The following is a 17,641-nucleotide window of genomic DNA, read 5'->3' as shown; positions in this document are numbered from 1 at the left end:
CATGGCCTCTATAATTAGAGTTCTGATGCTGAAACTGCTTCATCAATGCTTCAGTACCTGAGGAATGTGTTAATGAAGTACAGTTAAATTCAGGCACATAAATATTAGAAAAATAATCAGTAACACTAATATTTATGAAAATAAATTTGTGATTGCTTTCATATTAGGCATATATATTTCAACTTTATTTCTAAAGTGAACAGCTGTTATTATACTTGCCATATGGAGTTGTAATTAAAGATGCTCTTGGGCTATTAAAATGAAGCAGTTTTGAGTGAACGATCATTTTCTACCTATTTTTAACATGGTATGCATATCAGGTTTCACATGCGTAGGATTGTGCTCTCGGCTCTGTGTAAAGTGAATAATCCGTTACTGTGAAGGGAAGTGAAGATCAGTTTACATAATTACAAAATTTTATGCAAGCATTTTCAAATTAAAATGAGTAGTTTGGAGGGAAAAAATTGTTACCTCAATTAAACAGTTCTGATACAACAACATGGAAAGTGTGGATTATGGGTGATGATTTGGGCAATTTTAGTAACAATTAGTATAATTGGGTTAACTTTCTATTTGTCAAAGCTACCTTCTGAGCATACAGGGAGATTTGTAAAGTTATCCCTTTTCTGCTATAGGTTGCTTCTTACTCGATGTTTTTCACTATCTGCCTTTCACGAATTTCTGTTACATTGCGGGATGGAGTTGAAACAGGTTTTTTTCTAACTTTTTAACTTCATTATTTTGTCTGGATGCAATGCTCTGTGTTCTTGAAAGGCTGATTCCTGGAAATATTGCAAAGCAGGTACAAACTGCAGAAAGGAATTAACTACATGAAGCTTGCTGTTTTGGAGGCAGGACAGCTCTTTCCTCTGCCTTTTATATATTTTTTGTATTGGAGCTTATGTTATCGGTCTGCATTGGTACAGAGTCAAAGCTCACTGTGCCAATCTTTTTGTAGACCTATATACCACAAGCAATGTAAGTGCGAAGCTCTGTAGTCCTATCACACCCAGTCATAATTGGTGATGGACAATTAAACAACTAACTGGAGGAGGAGGCTCCAAATAACATTTGTGCCACTCAAGTGCCAGGCAATGACCATCCCAGCAAGAGAGAATCTACCCGTCACCTCTTGACATGGCATGGTTTAATGGCATTACCATTGTTGAACCGCCTCCACTATCCATATCCTGGGAGTTAACATTGACCAGAAACTGAACTGGACCAGCCATATAAATACTGTGGCTACAAGAGGCTAGGAATCTTGCGATGAGTAACTCCCCTCCCGGCTCCCCAAAGCCTGTCCACCATCTACGAGGCACAAGTCAGGAGTGTGATGGAATACTCCCCACTTGCCTGGATGAGTGCAGCTCCAACAACACTCAAGAAGCTTGACACCATTCAGGACAAAGCAGCCCCGCTTGATTGGCACCACATCCACAAACATTCACTCCCTCCACCACCGATGCACAGTAGCAGCAGTGTGTACCATCTACAAGATACACTGCAGAAACTCACCAAGGCTCCTTAGACAGCACCTTCCAAACCCACAAACTGCCATCTAGAAGGACAAGGGCAGCAGATAGATGGGAACACCACCACCTGGAAGTTCCCCTCCAAGCCATTCACCATCCTGACTTGGAAATATATCGCCGTTCCTTCACTGTCGCTGGGTTAAAATCCTAGAACTCCCTCCCTAACAGCACAGTGGGTGTACCCATATCACATGGAATACAGCGGTTCAAGAAGGCAGCTCAGCACCACCTTCTCAAGGGCAACTAGGGATGGGCAATAAATGCTGGCCCAGCCAGCGAAGCCCACATCTTGTGAATGAATAAAAAAAAAATCCCCATCCTCAATGATGGGAAGCCCAGTACATCGTGCAAAAGACGAGGCTGAAGCACTTGCAGTCACCTTCAGTCAGAAGAGCCAAGTGGATGATCCATCTCTGCTGCCTCCTAAGGACCCCAGGACCACAGATGCCAGTCTTCAGCTAATTTCACCCACTCCAAGTGATATCAAGAAATGTAGAAGGAACTGGATACTGCAAAGGCTGTTGGCCCTGACAATGTTCTACCAGTAGTACTGAAGGCTTGTGCTCCAGAGCTAGCCGTGCCCCTAGCCAAACCCTTCCAGTACAGCTACAACACTGGCATCTACTTGGCAATGTGGAAAATTGCTGAGGTATGTACTGTACACAAAAAGCAGGACAAATCCAACCTGGCCATTTACCGCCCCATCAATTTACTCTTGATCAACAGCAAAGTGATGGTGGGTATCGTCAACAGTGTATCAAGCTGTGCTGTACTGGGCAATAACCTGCTCACTGGCACTCGGTTTCAGTTCCACCAGGGCCACTCAGCTCCTGATCTCATTACAGCCTTGGTCCATACATAGACAAAAGAGCTGAACTCCACTGATGAGGTGACTGCGTTTTGACATCAAGGCAGCATTTGACCGAGTGTGGTATTAAGGAACCCTCCAAAACTGAAGTCAATAGGAATCAGGGAAAGTTCTCCACAAGTTGGAGTCATACCTAGCGTAAAGAAAGATTGTTCTGGTTGTCAATCATCTCGGGCCCAGGACTTGCTGCAAGAGTTCGTCAGGGTAGTGCTTTAGGCCCAACCCATCTTCAGCTGCTTCATCAATGACCTTACCCCTATCATATGGTCAGAGGTGGGGAAGTTCGTCATTTGCAATGACTCAGATACTGAAGCAGTCTGTGTCCATATGCACAGACCTGGACAACATTCTAGCTTGGGCTGATAAGTGGCAAGTTACATTCATGCCACATAAGTGCCAGGCAACGACCATCTCCAAGAAGAGAGAATCTAACCATCTCCCCATGACATTCAATGACATTACCATCTCTGAATTCCCCAATATCAACATCCTAGGGGTTACCATTAACCAGGAACTGAACTGGGCGAGCCAAATCCTGACTTGGAAACATATCGCTGTTTCTTTACTGTCGCTGGGTCAAAATCCTGGAATTCCCTCCCTGACAGCACTGAGAGTGTACCTACACCACATGGACTGCAGCGGTTCAAGAAGGCAGCTCACCACCACCTTCTCAAGGGAAACTGGGGATGGGAAATAAATGCATGCCCAGCCAGCAATGCCTACATCCCATAAATGAATAAAATATATATATATGTCAGAGCGGGTCAGAGGCTGAGAATCCTGTGGTGAGTAACACCAACTTTTAAAAAAAAATTCTTTTGTAGGATGTGGGTGTTGTGGCTAGGCCAGCATTTATAGCCCATATTTATATGGCTCACCCAATTCAATTTCTGGCCAATGGTAAACCCCCAGGATGTTGATAGTGGGGGATTCAGTGATGGTAATGTCATTGAATATCAAGGGGCAATGGTCAGCTTCTCTCTTGTTGGAGATGGTCATTGGCTGGCACTTGTGTGACGCGAATGTTACTCGTCAGCCCAAGCCTGGATATTGCCCAGATCTTGCTGCAATTGGACATGGACTGCTGCAGTATCTGAGGAGTCATGAATGGTGCTAAACACTCTGCAATCATCGCAAGTCCCCATTTCTGACCTTATGATGGAAGGAAGGTCATTGGTGAAGCAGCTGAAGGTGGTTGGACCTAGGACATGACCCTGAGGAACTCCTGCAGTGATGTCCTGGAGCTGAGATGACTGACCTCCAACAACCACAACCATCTTTCTTTTGTGCTAGGTATGGCTCCAACCAGTGGAGAGTTTTCCCCCTGATTCCCATTGACTCCAGTTTTGCTAGGGCTCCTTGATGCCACACTCGGTCAAATACAGCCTTGATGTCAAGGGCAGTCGCGCTCACCTCACCTTGACTCCTGAAAGCCTGTCCACCATCTATAAGATACAAGTCAGGAGTGTGATACAATACTCCTCACTTGCCTGGATGAGTGCAGCTTCAACAGCACTCAAGAAACTCAACACCATATGGAACAAAGCAACCTGCTTGTTCAGCACCCCATCCACCACCTGTGTGTACTACCTACAAGGTGCACTGCAGCAACTCAGGATGATTGCATCTTCCAAATCCGTGACATCTACCACCTAGAAGGACAAGGGCAGCGGGTGCATGGGAACACCACCTGCAAATTATTCTCCAAGCCGCACACCATCCTGATTTGTAACTATATCGTCATTTCTTCACTGCTGGTTCAAAATCCTGGAACTCCCCTCCTGACACCACTATGGGGTGTACCACCTGGACTGCAATGTTTCAAGAAGGCAGCTCACCAGCACTTCCAAGGGCAATTAGGAATGGATAATATATGCTAGCCTTGCCAGTGATGCATGGAAGAATAAAAAAAGGAGGTTGCAGCTAAATGGAAGTACACTGTATTCTCTCTAGTCTGAAATGGGCTACGGTGTGATTTTCAGGCAGCCTAAGGTGAGTTTGCAGAGGATGGAGGCTGCCTCAACATCTGTGAAGATAATCACTTAACCCAGTCTTCTGAATGCCCTTTGAGAGTTGCGAGCACAATTGGAGCATTTTCATTATGGCTTAAGAGGCACCACTGCTAGTTTGACAAAATGGATTGGTCCTATTCTTTCTCTGTTGGTGTCTGTGTTCAAACCCAGCCCAGGCTGATGGGATAAAGTGCACTCTAAAACTGGCTCTTTCCTACATCACAGCGGTGACTGCAATTTATAATTCCTTATTGCTTGTTAAGTGCTGAGATTATGAAAGGTGCTACATCAATGCAAGTTTTAGTTTCTTGAGTGATGTTTGGAGCACTGCTGTCTTGTCTTTTCTCTATTCAGGCTTGTTGTAAAATAAGCCTTTGGATAGATCCAACTCGGAGATTTGTGTACATGGAGTTTACAGCACAGTACTGCACATATTTAAACACAACTATACACTAGCATAAGAGAAGCCAGGAAGGTTAATTCTGCAGGCAAATGCAAACGCTGTGTTTTGTGCAGTAGGGACTGTTTTCTGAGTATGGTGTTAAAGCATATCACTGAAGCTTTCCATTGTAGTGCTACACCTGACCTGGGAGTGCTCAGTATCGACACTCAGTATCCAGAGTGAGAAGGTGTTCTGTTCCCAGCGCTCGCACACCTCGCTTCAATGAGTGGAAAATAGTTACCATGAATTTCTTAGATAAAAGATCAGTATTTGGAGTGAATGATGGGTGGAGGAGCCAGATACATAAAATATGCACCATTATTAATACTTGTGTCACACTAATACTGTAATTGGATATGTTAGTTAACCAATAGATGTCAGAAGGTTGGAAGAAATTCCAGCTAAGCTAAAATTTAAGATCATCAGAAAGAACCCACCTAAATGTTAAAGAACCTTACCACATCATGACTGACTTTAACTATTAAACCAAAGAGAACTTTTTTATAAAAATAAAAGTACTGTGAACCCATTAACTCTGTTTGCCGCCTTTACTTTCCCTGCCGTGTGTTTCCTCCGAATTGCTGCTTATATCTTCACCCAATTTTCTTGTCTATTTTAACCTATTTGAGTTTTTTCTGCTGTTTAAAGCATATTAGGGTTGACATTATACAGGTCTTCAAAAATAATCAAAGATAAGCTTGATTTATGTAACGTAGTCAGACGCACAAGGACTGAAAGGCACAAGCACATCACAGCTCCCAGCAAGTTTATAGATTAGATGTGCTTTTTCTTCCCCAGAGGTTTGGTGATCTCAGTTTCCATGCAGAATTTGATTAGGTGTTACAAAGGGATCGTAACACTGCTTGATGTCTTTTCTTCAGAGATGGGTGAAGGGATTTAGTGCCCTGGAAATAGGGGATCAACAGGTGGGAGGCAGGGGAAAGTCTATGAAAGAATAACCTTGCACGAATACTGGACAGTGAGCTTGAGGGGTCGAACAGCCTTTCCTCATTCTGAATTTTCTTATGTTGTAAGTTTAACCATTTTCTGCCTCATTGCTTCATCGCAAGAGCCATAAGATATAATATCAGGGAATTATTCCTGCTGTCATATACATGTTAGGGAGGATATAATAGCCTTGGAGACAGCCCAGTGACAGTAGCAGTAAAGAAGGAAGTGATAGTGATATTGGACAGGATGAAAAGAGATGAGAGGTACATAGAAGTTTGGCAATCGGAGTCGAAACGTTAACCAGTCCAGATGAAATGCATTCTGGTAAAGTAGGGTAGAAATTGCGGAGGCTCTGGATGTAATCTTCCAGTCGCCCTTGGATATGTGGGTGGTGCTAGCAGGATGGTTGCAAATACTTTAAAAAAAAAGGGAGAGTGGGCTAAAATCTGACAGATGGAGTATGATGTGGGAAAATGTGAAGTTGTTCACTTGGCAGGAAGAATAAAAAAGCAGAGTAACTTAAACGGAGAACGACTGCAGAATTCCAAGGTGCAGAGGGATCTAGGTGTTATTGTGCATGAGTCACAAAAAGTTAGTATGCAGATACAGTAATCATGAAGGCTAATGGAATGCTATCCTTTATTATGAGAGGACTTGAAAGTTATAGTAACAAAGTTCTGCTTCAGTCATACAGGGCATTGGTGAGACCGCATCTCGAATACTTTGTGCAGCTTTGGTCTCCTTATTTAAGGAAGGATGTAAATGCGATGGAGGTGGTTCAGAGGAGGTTTACTAGATTGATCTGGAATGAGCAGGTTGTCTTACGAGGAAAGGTTAGACAGACTGGGCTTGTACTGGAGTTTAGAAGAGTGAGGGGTGAATTGATTGAAGTATACAAGATCCTGAACAGTTTCGACAAGTTGGACATGGAAAGGATGTTTCCTCTTGTGGGTGAGTCCAGAACTAGGGGGGCACTGTTTTAAAATTAGGGGTTGCCCTTTTAGGACAGAAATGAGGAAAAAAGTTTTTGAGGGTTGCATGACTTTGGAACTCTGTCTCAGAAGGTGGTGGAGGTTGGATCATTGAATATTTTTCAGGCGGAGGTAGATTCTTAGGCAAAGGAATCAAAGGTTATCTGGGATAGATGGGAATGTAGAATTTGAAACACAAACAGATCAACCATGATCTTATTGGATGTGGGGCAGACTCGAGGGGCTGAATGGTCGACTTCTATTTCATATGTTTGTATGAAATCTGTTGCGTACAAGCTAGTTGGTGGTGGGGCAACACTTTGTCGCAAGTTAGTAAAAAATTAATTGACATTTTGGAAAATAAGGGCTAATAAATGAAAGTCCCCGCAGACTTGTTAAAGGTAAATTGTGTGACTGATTTAATTGAGCATTTTGAAGGAATAGAGTCGATGAGGGTGATGCAGTTGATATGTGTACGATAATGTGCTATGTAGTAGACTTGTTTGCAAAATTCAAGTCCATGGGATGAAAGGAGCAGTGGCAATATGGATACAAAATTGGCTGAGTGACAGAAAGCAGAGAGGAATGGTGAATGGTCGTTTTTGAGACTAGAAGGAGTGGTGTCGCCCCCAGAGTTCAGTATTAGGCACTGCTCTTTTGATATGTAATAATGCATCCATTGTGCAGATTATTATTTCAAACTTCGCAGAAGATGCAAACCTCAGAAATATAGGGAACAGTGAAGAAAATCATAACTGATCTCAGAAGGATGTGGAAAGACTGGTGAAACGAACAGACACATAGATGACATTTGATGCAGAGAAGTGTGATATGATACATTTTGGTAGGAAGAATGAGGAGAGGCGATAGAAAATAAATGGTACAATTTTAAAGGAGGTGCAGGAACAGAGATCGACCTGTGGGCCTATGTACACAAGTATTTGAAGGTGATAGGACAAATTTAAGAAGGCTGTTAAAATGCAGATAGAATTATTGGCTTTTTATTACTAGAGAAATAGAATACAAAAACAAGGATGTTATGCTAAAACCTTCTTAAACACTGGTTCAGCCTCAACTGGAGTATTGTCAGCACCACAGCATGCACTCTACAGTTGTACCATGGATGAGGTTATGTGGAGAGACTGGAGAAGCTGGGATTGTCGTCCTTCGAGCGGAGAAGGTGAAGGAAAGATTTGGTAGAGTGTACAAAATCATGAAGAGTTGTCATAAAAGAAAAACGGTTTCCAGTGACAGAAATGTTAATACCAGAGGGACGCTAATTTGAGGCGATTTGCAAGGAAATTTTTTTTTGCACCATGAGTTGTTGACCTCAGCTGATGTTAATTGCTGCACAAACCAAATCCCAGAGGGAAACTTGGCTTATGGGTCATACCCTTTTTTTGTATTCTGGAAATGAGAAGGGGGCGTACTGATCTCAACAGTAAGTCTGGTGACACTTTTGGAATTTTAAAAGTTTTATTAGAAGAATAAAAGAAAACTTAAGCACTCAAGATTACAGAAACATACTGACATTTAGTCTTACAAAACATTCCCCGACAAAGACGCACTACTTGGTCAGACCCAGAAGTAAACACCTTCCAGGCAGCACTCCCTTATATATGTTTAACTATAAAAATACAGTAGCATTAACCCAAGGCAAACTGCTGTAGCTTTAATAAAGGCATACCACATGACCTGTAACTCTCTTCCACTCTGCTGTGAAAAATCCAAGCTTCAGAATAAAACTACTTTTTGCAGCCCAAGACTTTTCTGACTTGACCAGATGGTTGATTCAAACTGCATCCTCTCTCAGCCACAGCTCCAGCTACTACATTTCACAGCTCCCGCTCAACCCTAAAATACCTTTTTTCCCTTTCATCTCAGGTTCCATTGTTCTCGCACATCTTTGAAACTCAAATCCTTCCAAATATAAGATCTTTCATGTTTTCATCTTGTCTTTGCTTTCAGGTCAATAAAATATAATATCCCCCTTCTATTTACCTATGAAACACCTGCAAGATGAAAACATATTTCTTATTACCTCTGATTTCCCTTTGATATTCAAACAAACACTCAACTTATCTAAAAATGCAAATGTTCGATGTAACCTATTCACTAGTACTTCAAACCTAGCACCTTTATCCTTTTCATGTTTTAAACCCCCCAGACAACCTGCCTCCTATTAATCTCTGCCCAGCTTAATTAAATCTCACACACATACACATAGCCTTTTTCACAGAATAACACAATATTCCCCAAAACATTTTTAAAAAACATCTATTTCTCAAGTGCAGTCATGAATGGTGCTGGAAACAGATTCAATCGTAACATTCAAAAGAGAATTGAATATATACTGGAAATGGGGGGAAAAAGTTTATGCTGCAGGGAAAGATCAGCAGTGGGACAAATTGGATGGACTGGTACCATGGACCTTGTGTGCTGCATCATTCTGTGATTATATGGCAGAAGGCAGATGAGGCTTCAGTTATATATGAAAGAGGGCATGGAATTGGGATTAATATGATAGAGTTGCCCCTGCCATCCAAATGGTGGAGTGAGCTCAATAGGTCAAGTACCTCCTCATGTTCCTGTCATTGTTTGTTGGCTGGGGAGGACTTCCATAAAATAAAAAGTGAAGGTCAACTCTCACCAGCTTTCCACTTGATGGAAAAGCTAGGCATGACAGATTGATGAGAAAATACCATTCATCTTGGGAAGTGTGGCTTCCAATCAGGAAACTGGCTGAGAGCCCCTGTAGTGCTCAAGAAGGTTTGTTAAATAAGAAAGGAACGTTTGAAAGACAAAGCTGCATCATTCTTTTTGCATTAGAGTTAAATAGTGGCTTATACCATGGAGGGGCAAACTTCAAAGGCATCGTATCTAAAAATGGGCATTTGATTCTGAAACTTCAATGTGTATTGTTGATAAATAATATTAGTTGCTATGGAGAATAATAGATGCATCTGAAGCCTTGGTTACTGCTGTTATGGCAACTTATGAACTTCAAATGATAACCAATTGATAAGCAGCACATTATTTAGAAATGCAAGTTGTTATATATGCAGATACAGAGTTAAAGCTGTTTCTCGACAGACAATTTTCAAACAGCAGAAAAAGGATTGTGTAAAATATATTCCAGTTGCTAATTACTCTTTAAATCTAGTAGAATAAATGAAAAATTTATGAATTTATCTTTTTAGGATGTTAAAATTTAAAATCTGATGTGCAGGAAAGTCTGAGAGAGTGTATTTTTGAACACTTCAGTAATTACGGGACCATTGGTTGTGTGAGAGGACCATGGGAATTGGTAGATGTGGGGAAAAAAAACAGACCATCTAGTTCACCTTCCACCATTCTGGTAGTTGTATGATACGGCAATAATGGAGTTGTTGACTAATCACAGTGATCAATCTCAATCAGTGAGTGTATAACAGACCCAGCCATGAGGTGAGGAAAACCCCCAGTGGTGGAGAGGTTTGGGAACTAAAGGTCAAAAGTCACCTGTTCCTCCAACCTAATCATCACATGTCATATACCAGATTAATCAAATAATGGATCCCAAAATATTATTTTCTGACATTAAGCCCCTAGCTCTAGTTTTTGTTCTGCTGCCTCCCACATTGCTTTCTGCCCAGGAACCAGCAGGGTTCTGAATATCAGTTACATTATAATGCCAGGAGGGAGCTGTATGGTGTGTTGGTTTTCTGCTACCTTCAAAAACAAAGTTTGAAAAGTTCCCTTGTAACAGAGCCAGCCCTGGAATTTGAGAAGGGGGCCTCACAATTCACTTTTGAGGTTTGTAAATGTGACCTTTTACCTTTTGACAGATTGTATACAAAAATGATATTTAGTTTTATATCGGAGTTGTATCATATTAATGCAAAGCTATTAAATAGCTTTATATCAGAGTTACAACTGATGAAGGCTGGTAAATCCATTAATGTCTTTTTTTGAAAATTTGCTCTCAATGATTTAGCTGATTGGGCCTTTGTGTTTCCTGTAAATTAATTTAAAAAAAATTGTCTCCATTTAAGTATCTGTTGCATATTGTAGGATTGAAGTCCATCTTGATTAGGTCTAGATAAAACATGCACTTAGCAAACATAGGAAAACGTTATGACTTACAGACGGATGTGGCTTCCCAATGCATGTCCAAAGTCCCAACACCTTTTGTTATTGCATCAATTTATTTATTCCTGAATAAGAGTAGTGTTTTCTGGCCCTGGTGCAGCATCTCAATTGCATTTCGGTGAAGCCTTCATCTTTCACATCAAAAACAAAAATACCTGGAAAAACTCAGCAGGTCTGACAGCATCTGCGGAGAGGAACAGTTAACGTTTCGAGTCCGAACAACTCTGGAAAAATAGATAAGAGGTGAAATATAAGCTGGTTTAAGGCGGGGTGGTGGGACAGGTAGAGCTGGATAGAGGGCCAGTGATAGGTGGAGATAACCAAAAGATGTCATAAACAAAAGGACAAAGAGGTGTTGAAGCTGGTGATATTATCTAAGGAATGTGATAATAAAGATACAGATAGCCCTAGTGGGGGTGGGGTGGGGGGAAGGGATTGAAATAGGCTAAAAGGCAGAGATAAAACAATGGATGGAAATACATTTAAAAATAATGGAAATAGGTGGGAAAAGAAAAATCTAGATAAATTATTGGAAAAAAGGGGGATCGGAAAGGGGGTGGGAATGGAGGAGAGAGTTCATGATCTAAAATTGTTGAACTCAATATTCAGTCCAGAAGGCTGTAAAGTGCCTAGTCGGAAGATGAGGTGCTGTTCCTCCAGTTTGCGTTGAGCTTCACTGGAACAATGCAGCAGGCCAAGGACGGACATGTGGGCATGAGAGCAGGGTGGTGTGTTGAAATGGCAAGCAACAGGGAGGTCTGGGTCATGCTTGTGGACAGATCGAAGGTGTTCTGCAAAGCGGTCACCCAGTCTGCGTTTGGTCTCTCCGATGTAGAGGAGACCGCATTGGGAGCAGCGAATGCAGTAGACTAAATTGAGGGAAGTGCAAGTGAAATGCTGCTTCACTTGAAAGGAGTGTTTGGGCCCTTGGACGGTGAGGAGAGGGGAAGTAAAGGGGCAGGTGTTACACCTTCTGCGGTTGCATGGGAAGGTGCCGTGGGAGGGGGTTAAGGTGTAGGAGGTGATGGAGGAGTGGACCAAGGTGTCCCGGAGGGATCGATCCCTGCGGAATGCCGCCGGGGGGGTGAAGGGAAGATGTGTTTGGTGGTGGCATCATGCTGGAGTTGGCGGAAATGGCAGAGGATGATCCTTTGAATATGGAGGCTGGTGGGGTGATAACTGAGAACAAGTGGGACCCTATCATGGTTCTGGGAGGGAGAGGAAGGTGTGAGGGTGGATGCGCGGGAGATGGGCCGGACACGGTTGAGGACCCTGTCAACCACCGTGGGTGGAAAACCTCGGTTAAGGAAGAAGGAAGACATGTCAGAGGAACTGTTTTTGAAAGTGGCATCATCAGAACAGATGCGACGGAGGCGAAGAAACTGAGAGAATGGGATGGAGTCCTTACAGGAAGCGGGGTGTGAGGAGCTCTAGTCGAGGTAACTGTGGGAGTCGATAGGCTTGTAATGAATATTGGTGGACAGTCTATCACCAGAAATTGAGACAGAGGTGTCAAGGAAGGGAAGTGTCAGAGATGGACCATGTGAAAATGATGGAGGGGTGGAAATTGGAAGCAAAATTAATAAATTTTTCCAGGTTCAGACGAGAGCATGAAGCAGCACTGAAGCAATCATTGATGTTCCGGAGCAAGAGTTGTGGGAGGGGTCTTAGTTTTTTATTTTATTTTTATTTGTCTTTTATTAGTTAACCAATCCTCTATCCATGCTAATATGCTACCCTGAAACCATGGGCTCTTACCTTATTAAGTAGCCTTATGTGCGGTACCTTATTGAACACCTTTTGGAAACCCAAATATATTACATCATCTGGTTCCCCTTTATCTATCCTTGTTGTTTCCTCCTCAAAGAATTCTAATAAATTTGTCAGGCATGATTTCCCCTTCATGAAACCATGCTAACTCTGCTTGATTATATTATGCATTTCTAAATGCTCTGCTTTTGCAGCCTTTATAATAGACTCTAACATTTTCCCAATGACGGATGTTAAGCTAACTGGCCTATATTTACCTGTTTTTCTTTTTTGTTCCCCCCACCCCCCCCCCCCCCCCCAGCTTTCTGAATAAGGGTGTTACATTGGCAGTTTTCTAATCCTCTGGGACTTCTACAGAATCTCAGGATTCTTGGAAGATTACTACCAGTACATCCACTATCTCTGTAGCTACTTCCTTTAATATCCTAGGATGCAACCCATCAGGTCCAGGGGACTTATCGGCCTTTAGCACCGTCAGTTTCCCTAGTACTTTTTCTCTAGTTAAAGTTATTGCGTTCGTTTCCCCCCCCACTTTTGCCCCTTGATCATTTAGTATTTTTGGAATGCTATTAGTGTCTTCTACCATGAAGACTGATGCAAAGTATTTATTCAACTCCCCTGCCATTTCCTGGTTCCCCATTATTATTTCCCCAGCCTCATTCTCTAAGGGCCCCATGTTCACTTTGGCCTCTCTATTCCTTTTTATATATTTAAAGAAGCTCTTACTGTCCGTTTCTATATTACTTGCTAGTTTACCCTCAAAGTTTATTTTCTCCCTCATTTCTTTTGGTCATCCTTTGTTGGTTTTTAAAACTTTTTCAATCCTCTGGCGTACCACTAATCTTTGTCACATTGTATGTTTTTTCTTCAGTTTGATACAATCCTTAACTTCTTTGGTTAACTGTGGTTGGTTTATCGTCTTCCTAGAATCCTCCTTCCTCACTGGGATATATCCTTGTTGTGAGGAGAGTAAAATGCCCTAAGGTGCTTCACAGGACTGTTATCAAAGAAAATTTGACACCAAGTCACATAAGATATTCAGACAGATGGCCAAAGAGGAAGGTTGTCGCGAGTGTCTTAGACGAGGAGAGAAGTGGGGAGGTTGAAGGTGGGAATTCCAGAGCTTAAAACTTTGACAATTTAAGGCATGGCCACCAAATGGGAAGTTATGAAATGGAAGGTGTGCAATATGGGATTTATTTCCTCCCCCACTTTTGCCCCTTGATTATTTAGTATTTTTGGAATGCTATTAGTGTCTTCTACCATGAAGACTAATGCAAAGTATTTATTCAACTCCTCTGCCATTTCGTGGTTCCCCATTATTATTTCCCCAGCCTCGTTCTCTAAGGGGCCTATGTTCACTTTGGCCTCTCTCTTCATTTTTATATATCTAAAGATTCTCTTACTCTCCGTTTTTATATTACTTGCTAGTTTACCCTCAAAGTTTATTTGAGAGGTATGCAATATTGGCCAGTATGGGAGGGATCTTGGAGGGTTGTAGGGCTGATGTACATTATGGAGATAGGGAGTGGAGAGACGATGGAAAGATTTGAAACAAGGATGACAACACCCAGTTGCATCAAACTGAGGAAGGCAAGGAATGGACAATAAATGCTGGTGACACCAACATCCAAAGAATGAATTAAAAAAGTTTATATTTCTGCAATAAAAACAGGTAAGGCTGGCAGTACTCAGGTCTGTGGGCAGAGAAACAGTTAACAGTTCAGGTCAAAGACCTTGCATCAGAACTGGAATAAGTTAGAGATATGTCAGGTTTTAAGCAATCCCAGAGGCAGGGAAGTTGGCAGGGAAGGTGAAGAAAGAACAAAAGCAATTTTCTGTGATGGGGTGAAAGGCAGGAGAGATGCCAATAGGGATAATGGTGCAAGGCAAAAGGAGGTGGGAATGGACAAGTAACAAAAGATATGCTTAAAGGAGGCTTAAATGGAAATAGCAGAATTATCAACAGTTTGCAATTGGGAACAATGGGAGCAGAGGAGTAGCATAGTGGCTATGTTACTGGGCTAGTAATCCTGAAGCCTGGTTGAATGATCCAGCGATGAGAGTTCAAAATTAAATTAAATGTGAAGTAAAAATCTGGTATCAGTAATGGTGATGAAGCAACCAGCAGATTGTGCTAAAGATGTCCTTTCACTAATGTCCTTTAATGAATGAAATCTGTCTTCACCCAGTCTGGCCGATGTACAACTCCAGACCAGCAAATGGCTGAGCCAAGCCACTTGGTTGTATTCAAGAAGGTGGCTCTCTGTCTCTTTCTCAAGGGCAATTAGGGGTGGCCAGTAAAAGCTGGCATTACCATTAACGAGTAGATCCCATGAAAGAATGAATAAATGAAAAAGGCTTTGATCTGAAATTGTTCAACTCAAATGTTAGTATCTGGAAGGCTATGAAGTGCCGATCAAATTGAATCTTGCAAGTAATAACTGATCTCTCTCTTCCTCCCAAATGTACTACCCCACATTTATCTATGTTGAACTTCATTTGCTAATTATTTTTCCATTCTGTAAATTTATTAAAGTTCTCGTAATTTGAGGCAATCCTCTTCAGTATTGACCATTCCCTCAAATTTGGTGTCAATCACAAATTTAGGAATTGTTTTTTTGATTACAAAGTCCAAATCATAAATGTAAATTTTGAACAGCAGGCATCCCAGCACTGATCCTTGTGGAACACCGCTTCCCACCTTCTGCCACTCTAAATGACTACCCTTTATTCCCACTGTCTGCTTTCTGCTTCAAAGCCAGCTAGCAACCCATTCTGCTGCTTGTCCCGACTCCATATTCTCTGACCTTATTCATTAGTCTTTTATGAGGCACCTTAATGAAGGCCTTTTGAAAATCCAGATAGATAACATCTACTGCATTACCATTGTCTACTCTTCTTTGTTACCCCACCTCAAAAAGTTCATTAAAGTTGGTCAAACAAGATTTTTCCTTTTGAAATCCATGCTGACTATTTAATATTATATTCATTTAATTGAATTTAAATTCCCCATCTGCCACTGCTGTATTTGAACTAAAGTCCCAGGATAATTAGGTCAAGGAGTCTGGATTATGAATCCAGTGACACAACCAGAATGCTACTGGGAATGCTATCCCACACTTTCCCCAAATCTTTTTGATTTTTTTTCTCCTTCAGCTATTTATTCCCCTTTTTAGTATTATGTGATGTACTGCACTAGTAACTTTTGAATATTACAGCTATAAGTGAAAGTGCCTTGTTTTATGCTATAACAAGTTCGTAGGCCACTTTCCTTGAGCAGTGTTACAATAAAACTAATATATATTAAAACTGCACAAATGCTTAGTGAAACACCAGCACTGTGGAGATGACTAAAATTAGACCAGAAGACCTGCTATTGCTGATGCCAGTGAAACCTTTTTAAGTGATGATTAAATCTTAACTAGAAATATTGATAACGATTTTTTGCAATACTGTCATGTATGAGTAACTGTTTTTCTTTATTTCAGGGACTATTGGATTTTTTGCCTGTTTTTGGTTCGTCAACAAGATCTATAGTGTCGTGAAGGTGGATTAATAATGGGCTCCATGTGGAGCAGATTATGATGTGTATTTTCTTTTTCTTTGCATTTAAACTATTTATCATATAGCTTCAATTCCTAAAAATTTTCTAGAGAACATTATTCACTTTTAATTGCAAATTTAGGATAATAGCAACAATAAAAATAGTTTAGTTCACAATCACTGTCAATTTGCAATCATGTACTTATGGTTAAAGTAACAGGTCAGGTAAAGCTTGGCTGGCAACTGTAAATTCAGAAGCCTTTAATTCAATGCATTGGCTTTGATCTTTTCATTTTGGTTTTGGTGCATGCTTGGGCGTGCTCTCCAGTTGGTGGGGTGGCCTCGTCCAGCAGGAGGGTATGGTGAACATGTAGGCACAGATTTCCAACAGTGCATCGTATACTGCAACAGCAGCGCACTCTGATTTCCAGTGCACATTTGCGCCAATTGAGGCTTCCCACTGGTAGCACAAGTTGGAGGAATGACCCCTGCTGTGTTTATTCCAAAGATGTCAGTCACTGTGCCCTGGTGTTTCTCAGTTCCAAAGTTTGTGCTTAAATGGAGAATTGAATAATTTTACTAAAATGAATTTTGAAGCTCTGCATTAAAAAAGTTGCAATAATATTGATTGATTGTACATACATCCTTTGTCCTTTCCTTTCTAATGTAAATACATATGGAGTTACATTAACTAATGTTTCCCCTTCTATTTCAAGTTAGATTTGACTTTGTTCCCATTTTCCCAACAGCAGCAAAGATTTGATGTTCTTTTATCTGTATTTTCTTGTACTGTGAAATTTTGTAAATAGTCCCAAGATCCACATTAATTTGAACAAGGGGTTGTTTAACTAGTACGTTAAATAGCACAGATTGATGGCTTTGTTATCTACCCGCAGTGCCTGATTATGTCTTGAAAATATACCAATTTTTGTTCAATAAACTTGAGACGAATCATCATTTTTTACCCAGCTTTTTTCTTAATAAAGTTTCATTGTAAACGTTTCGACCAATTTACAAGAGAAAATAGTTTCACATTCTGTTCAGGGTGCTTTTACATTTACAAATTTCACCATTTGGACTTGTTAGACTTCTTAAACACGCGTGCACCAGTTGTAATCACAGAATTTGACACTTAACAAAACTCAAAGGCACAATTTTAAAATTAAAGCTGGACCATTTAGGAATAAAATCGGAAAGTACTTTTCACACAAGCAGTGGAAACCTGTAACTCCCTCTTTCAAAGGCTGTAGGTGATGAAAACCAACTAAAATTTTCAAGATTGAGATTGATAGATTTTTGTTGGGAAAGGGTATTGAGGGATATGGGACAGAGGCAGGTATATAGAGCAGACCTGAGAGGCTGAAAGAGCTACTTCCTGTTCCTATGCTCAAGCAAGACTATGGTATGAATATATT

At 41.1% G+C, this 17,641-nt stretch overlaps 1 protein-coding gene across 1 annotated transcript in view; it reads left to right on the top strand.

Moving 5' to 3' along the window:
* Window positions 1-17,183, top strand: part of LOC144684023 (transmembrane 9 superfamily member 2-like) — a 102,072-nt gene extending 84,889 nt beyond the window's left edge. Inside the window, exon 17 of the mRNA XM_078547729.1 lies at window positions 16,172-17,183. Coding sequence (XP_078403855.1) covers window positions 16,172-16,239 — 68 coding nt within the window. The 3' untranslated portion in view covers window positions 16,240-17,183. The remainder of the gene's footprint in view (window positions 1-16,171) is intronic.
* Window positions 17,184-17,641: the final 458 nt, after the last annotated feature.

This window comes from Cetorhinus maximus, chromosome 8, assembly GCF_964194155.1.
Source record: "Cetorhinus maximus chromosome 8, sCetMax3.hap1.1, whole genome shotgun sequence".
Lineage (NCBI taxonomy): Eukaryota > Metazoa > Chordata > Chondrichthyes > Lamniformes > Cetorhinidae > Cetorhinus > Cetorhinus maximus.
This window is presented reverse-complemented; position numbering and strand designations above follow the sequence as displayed.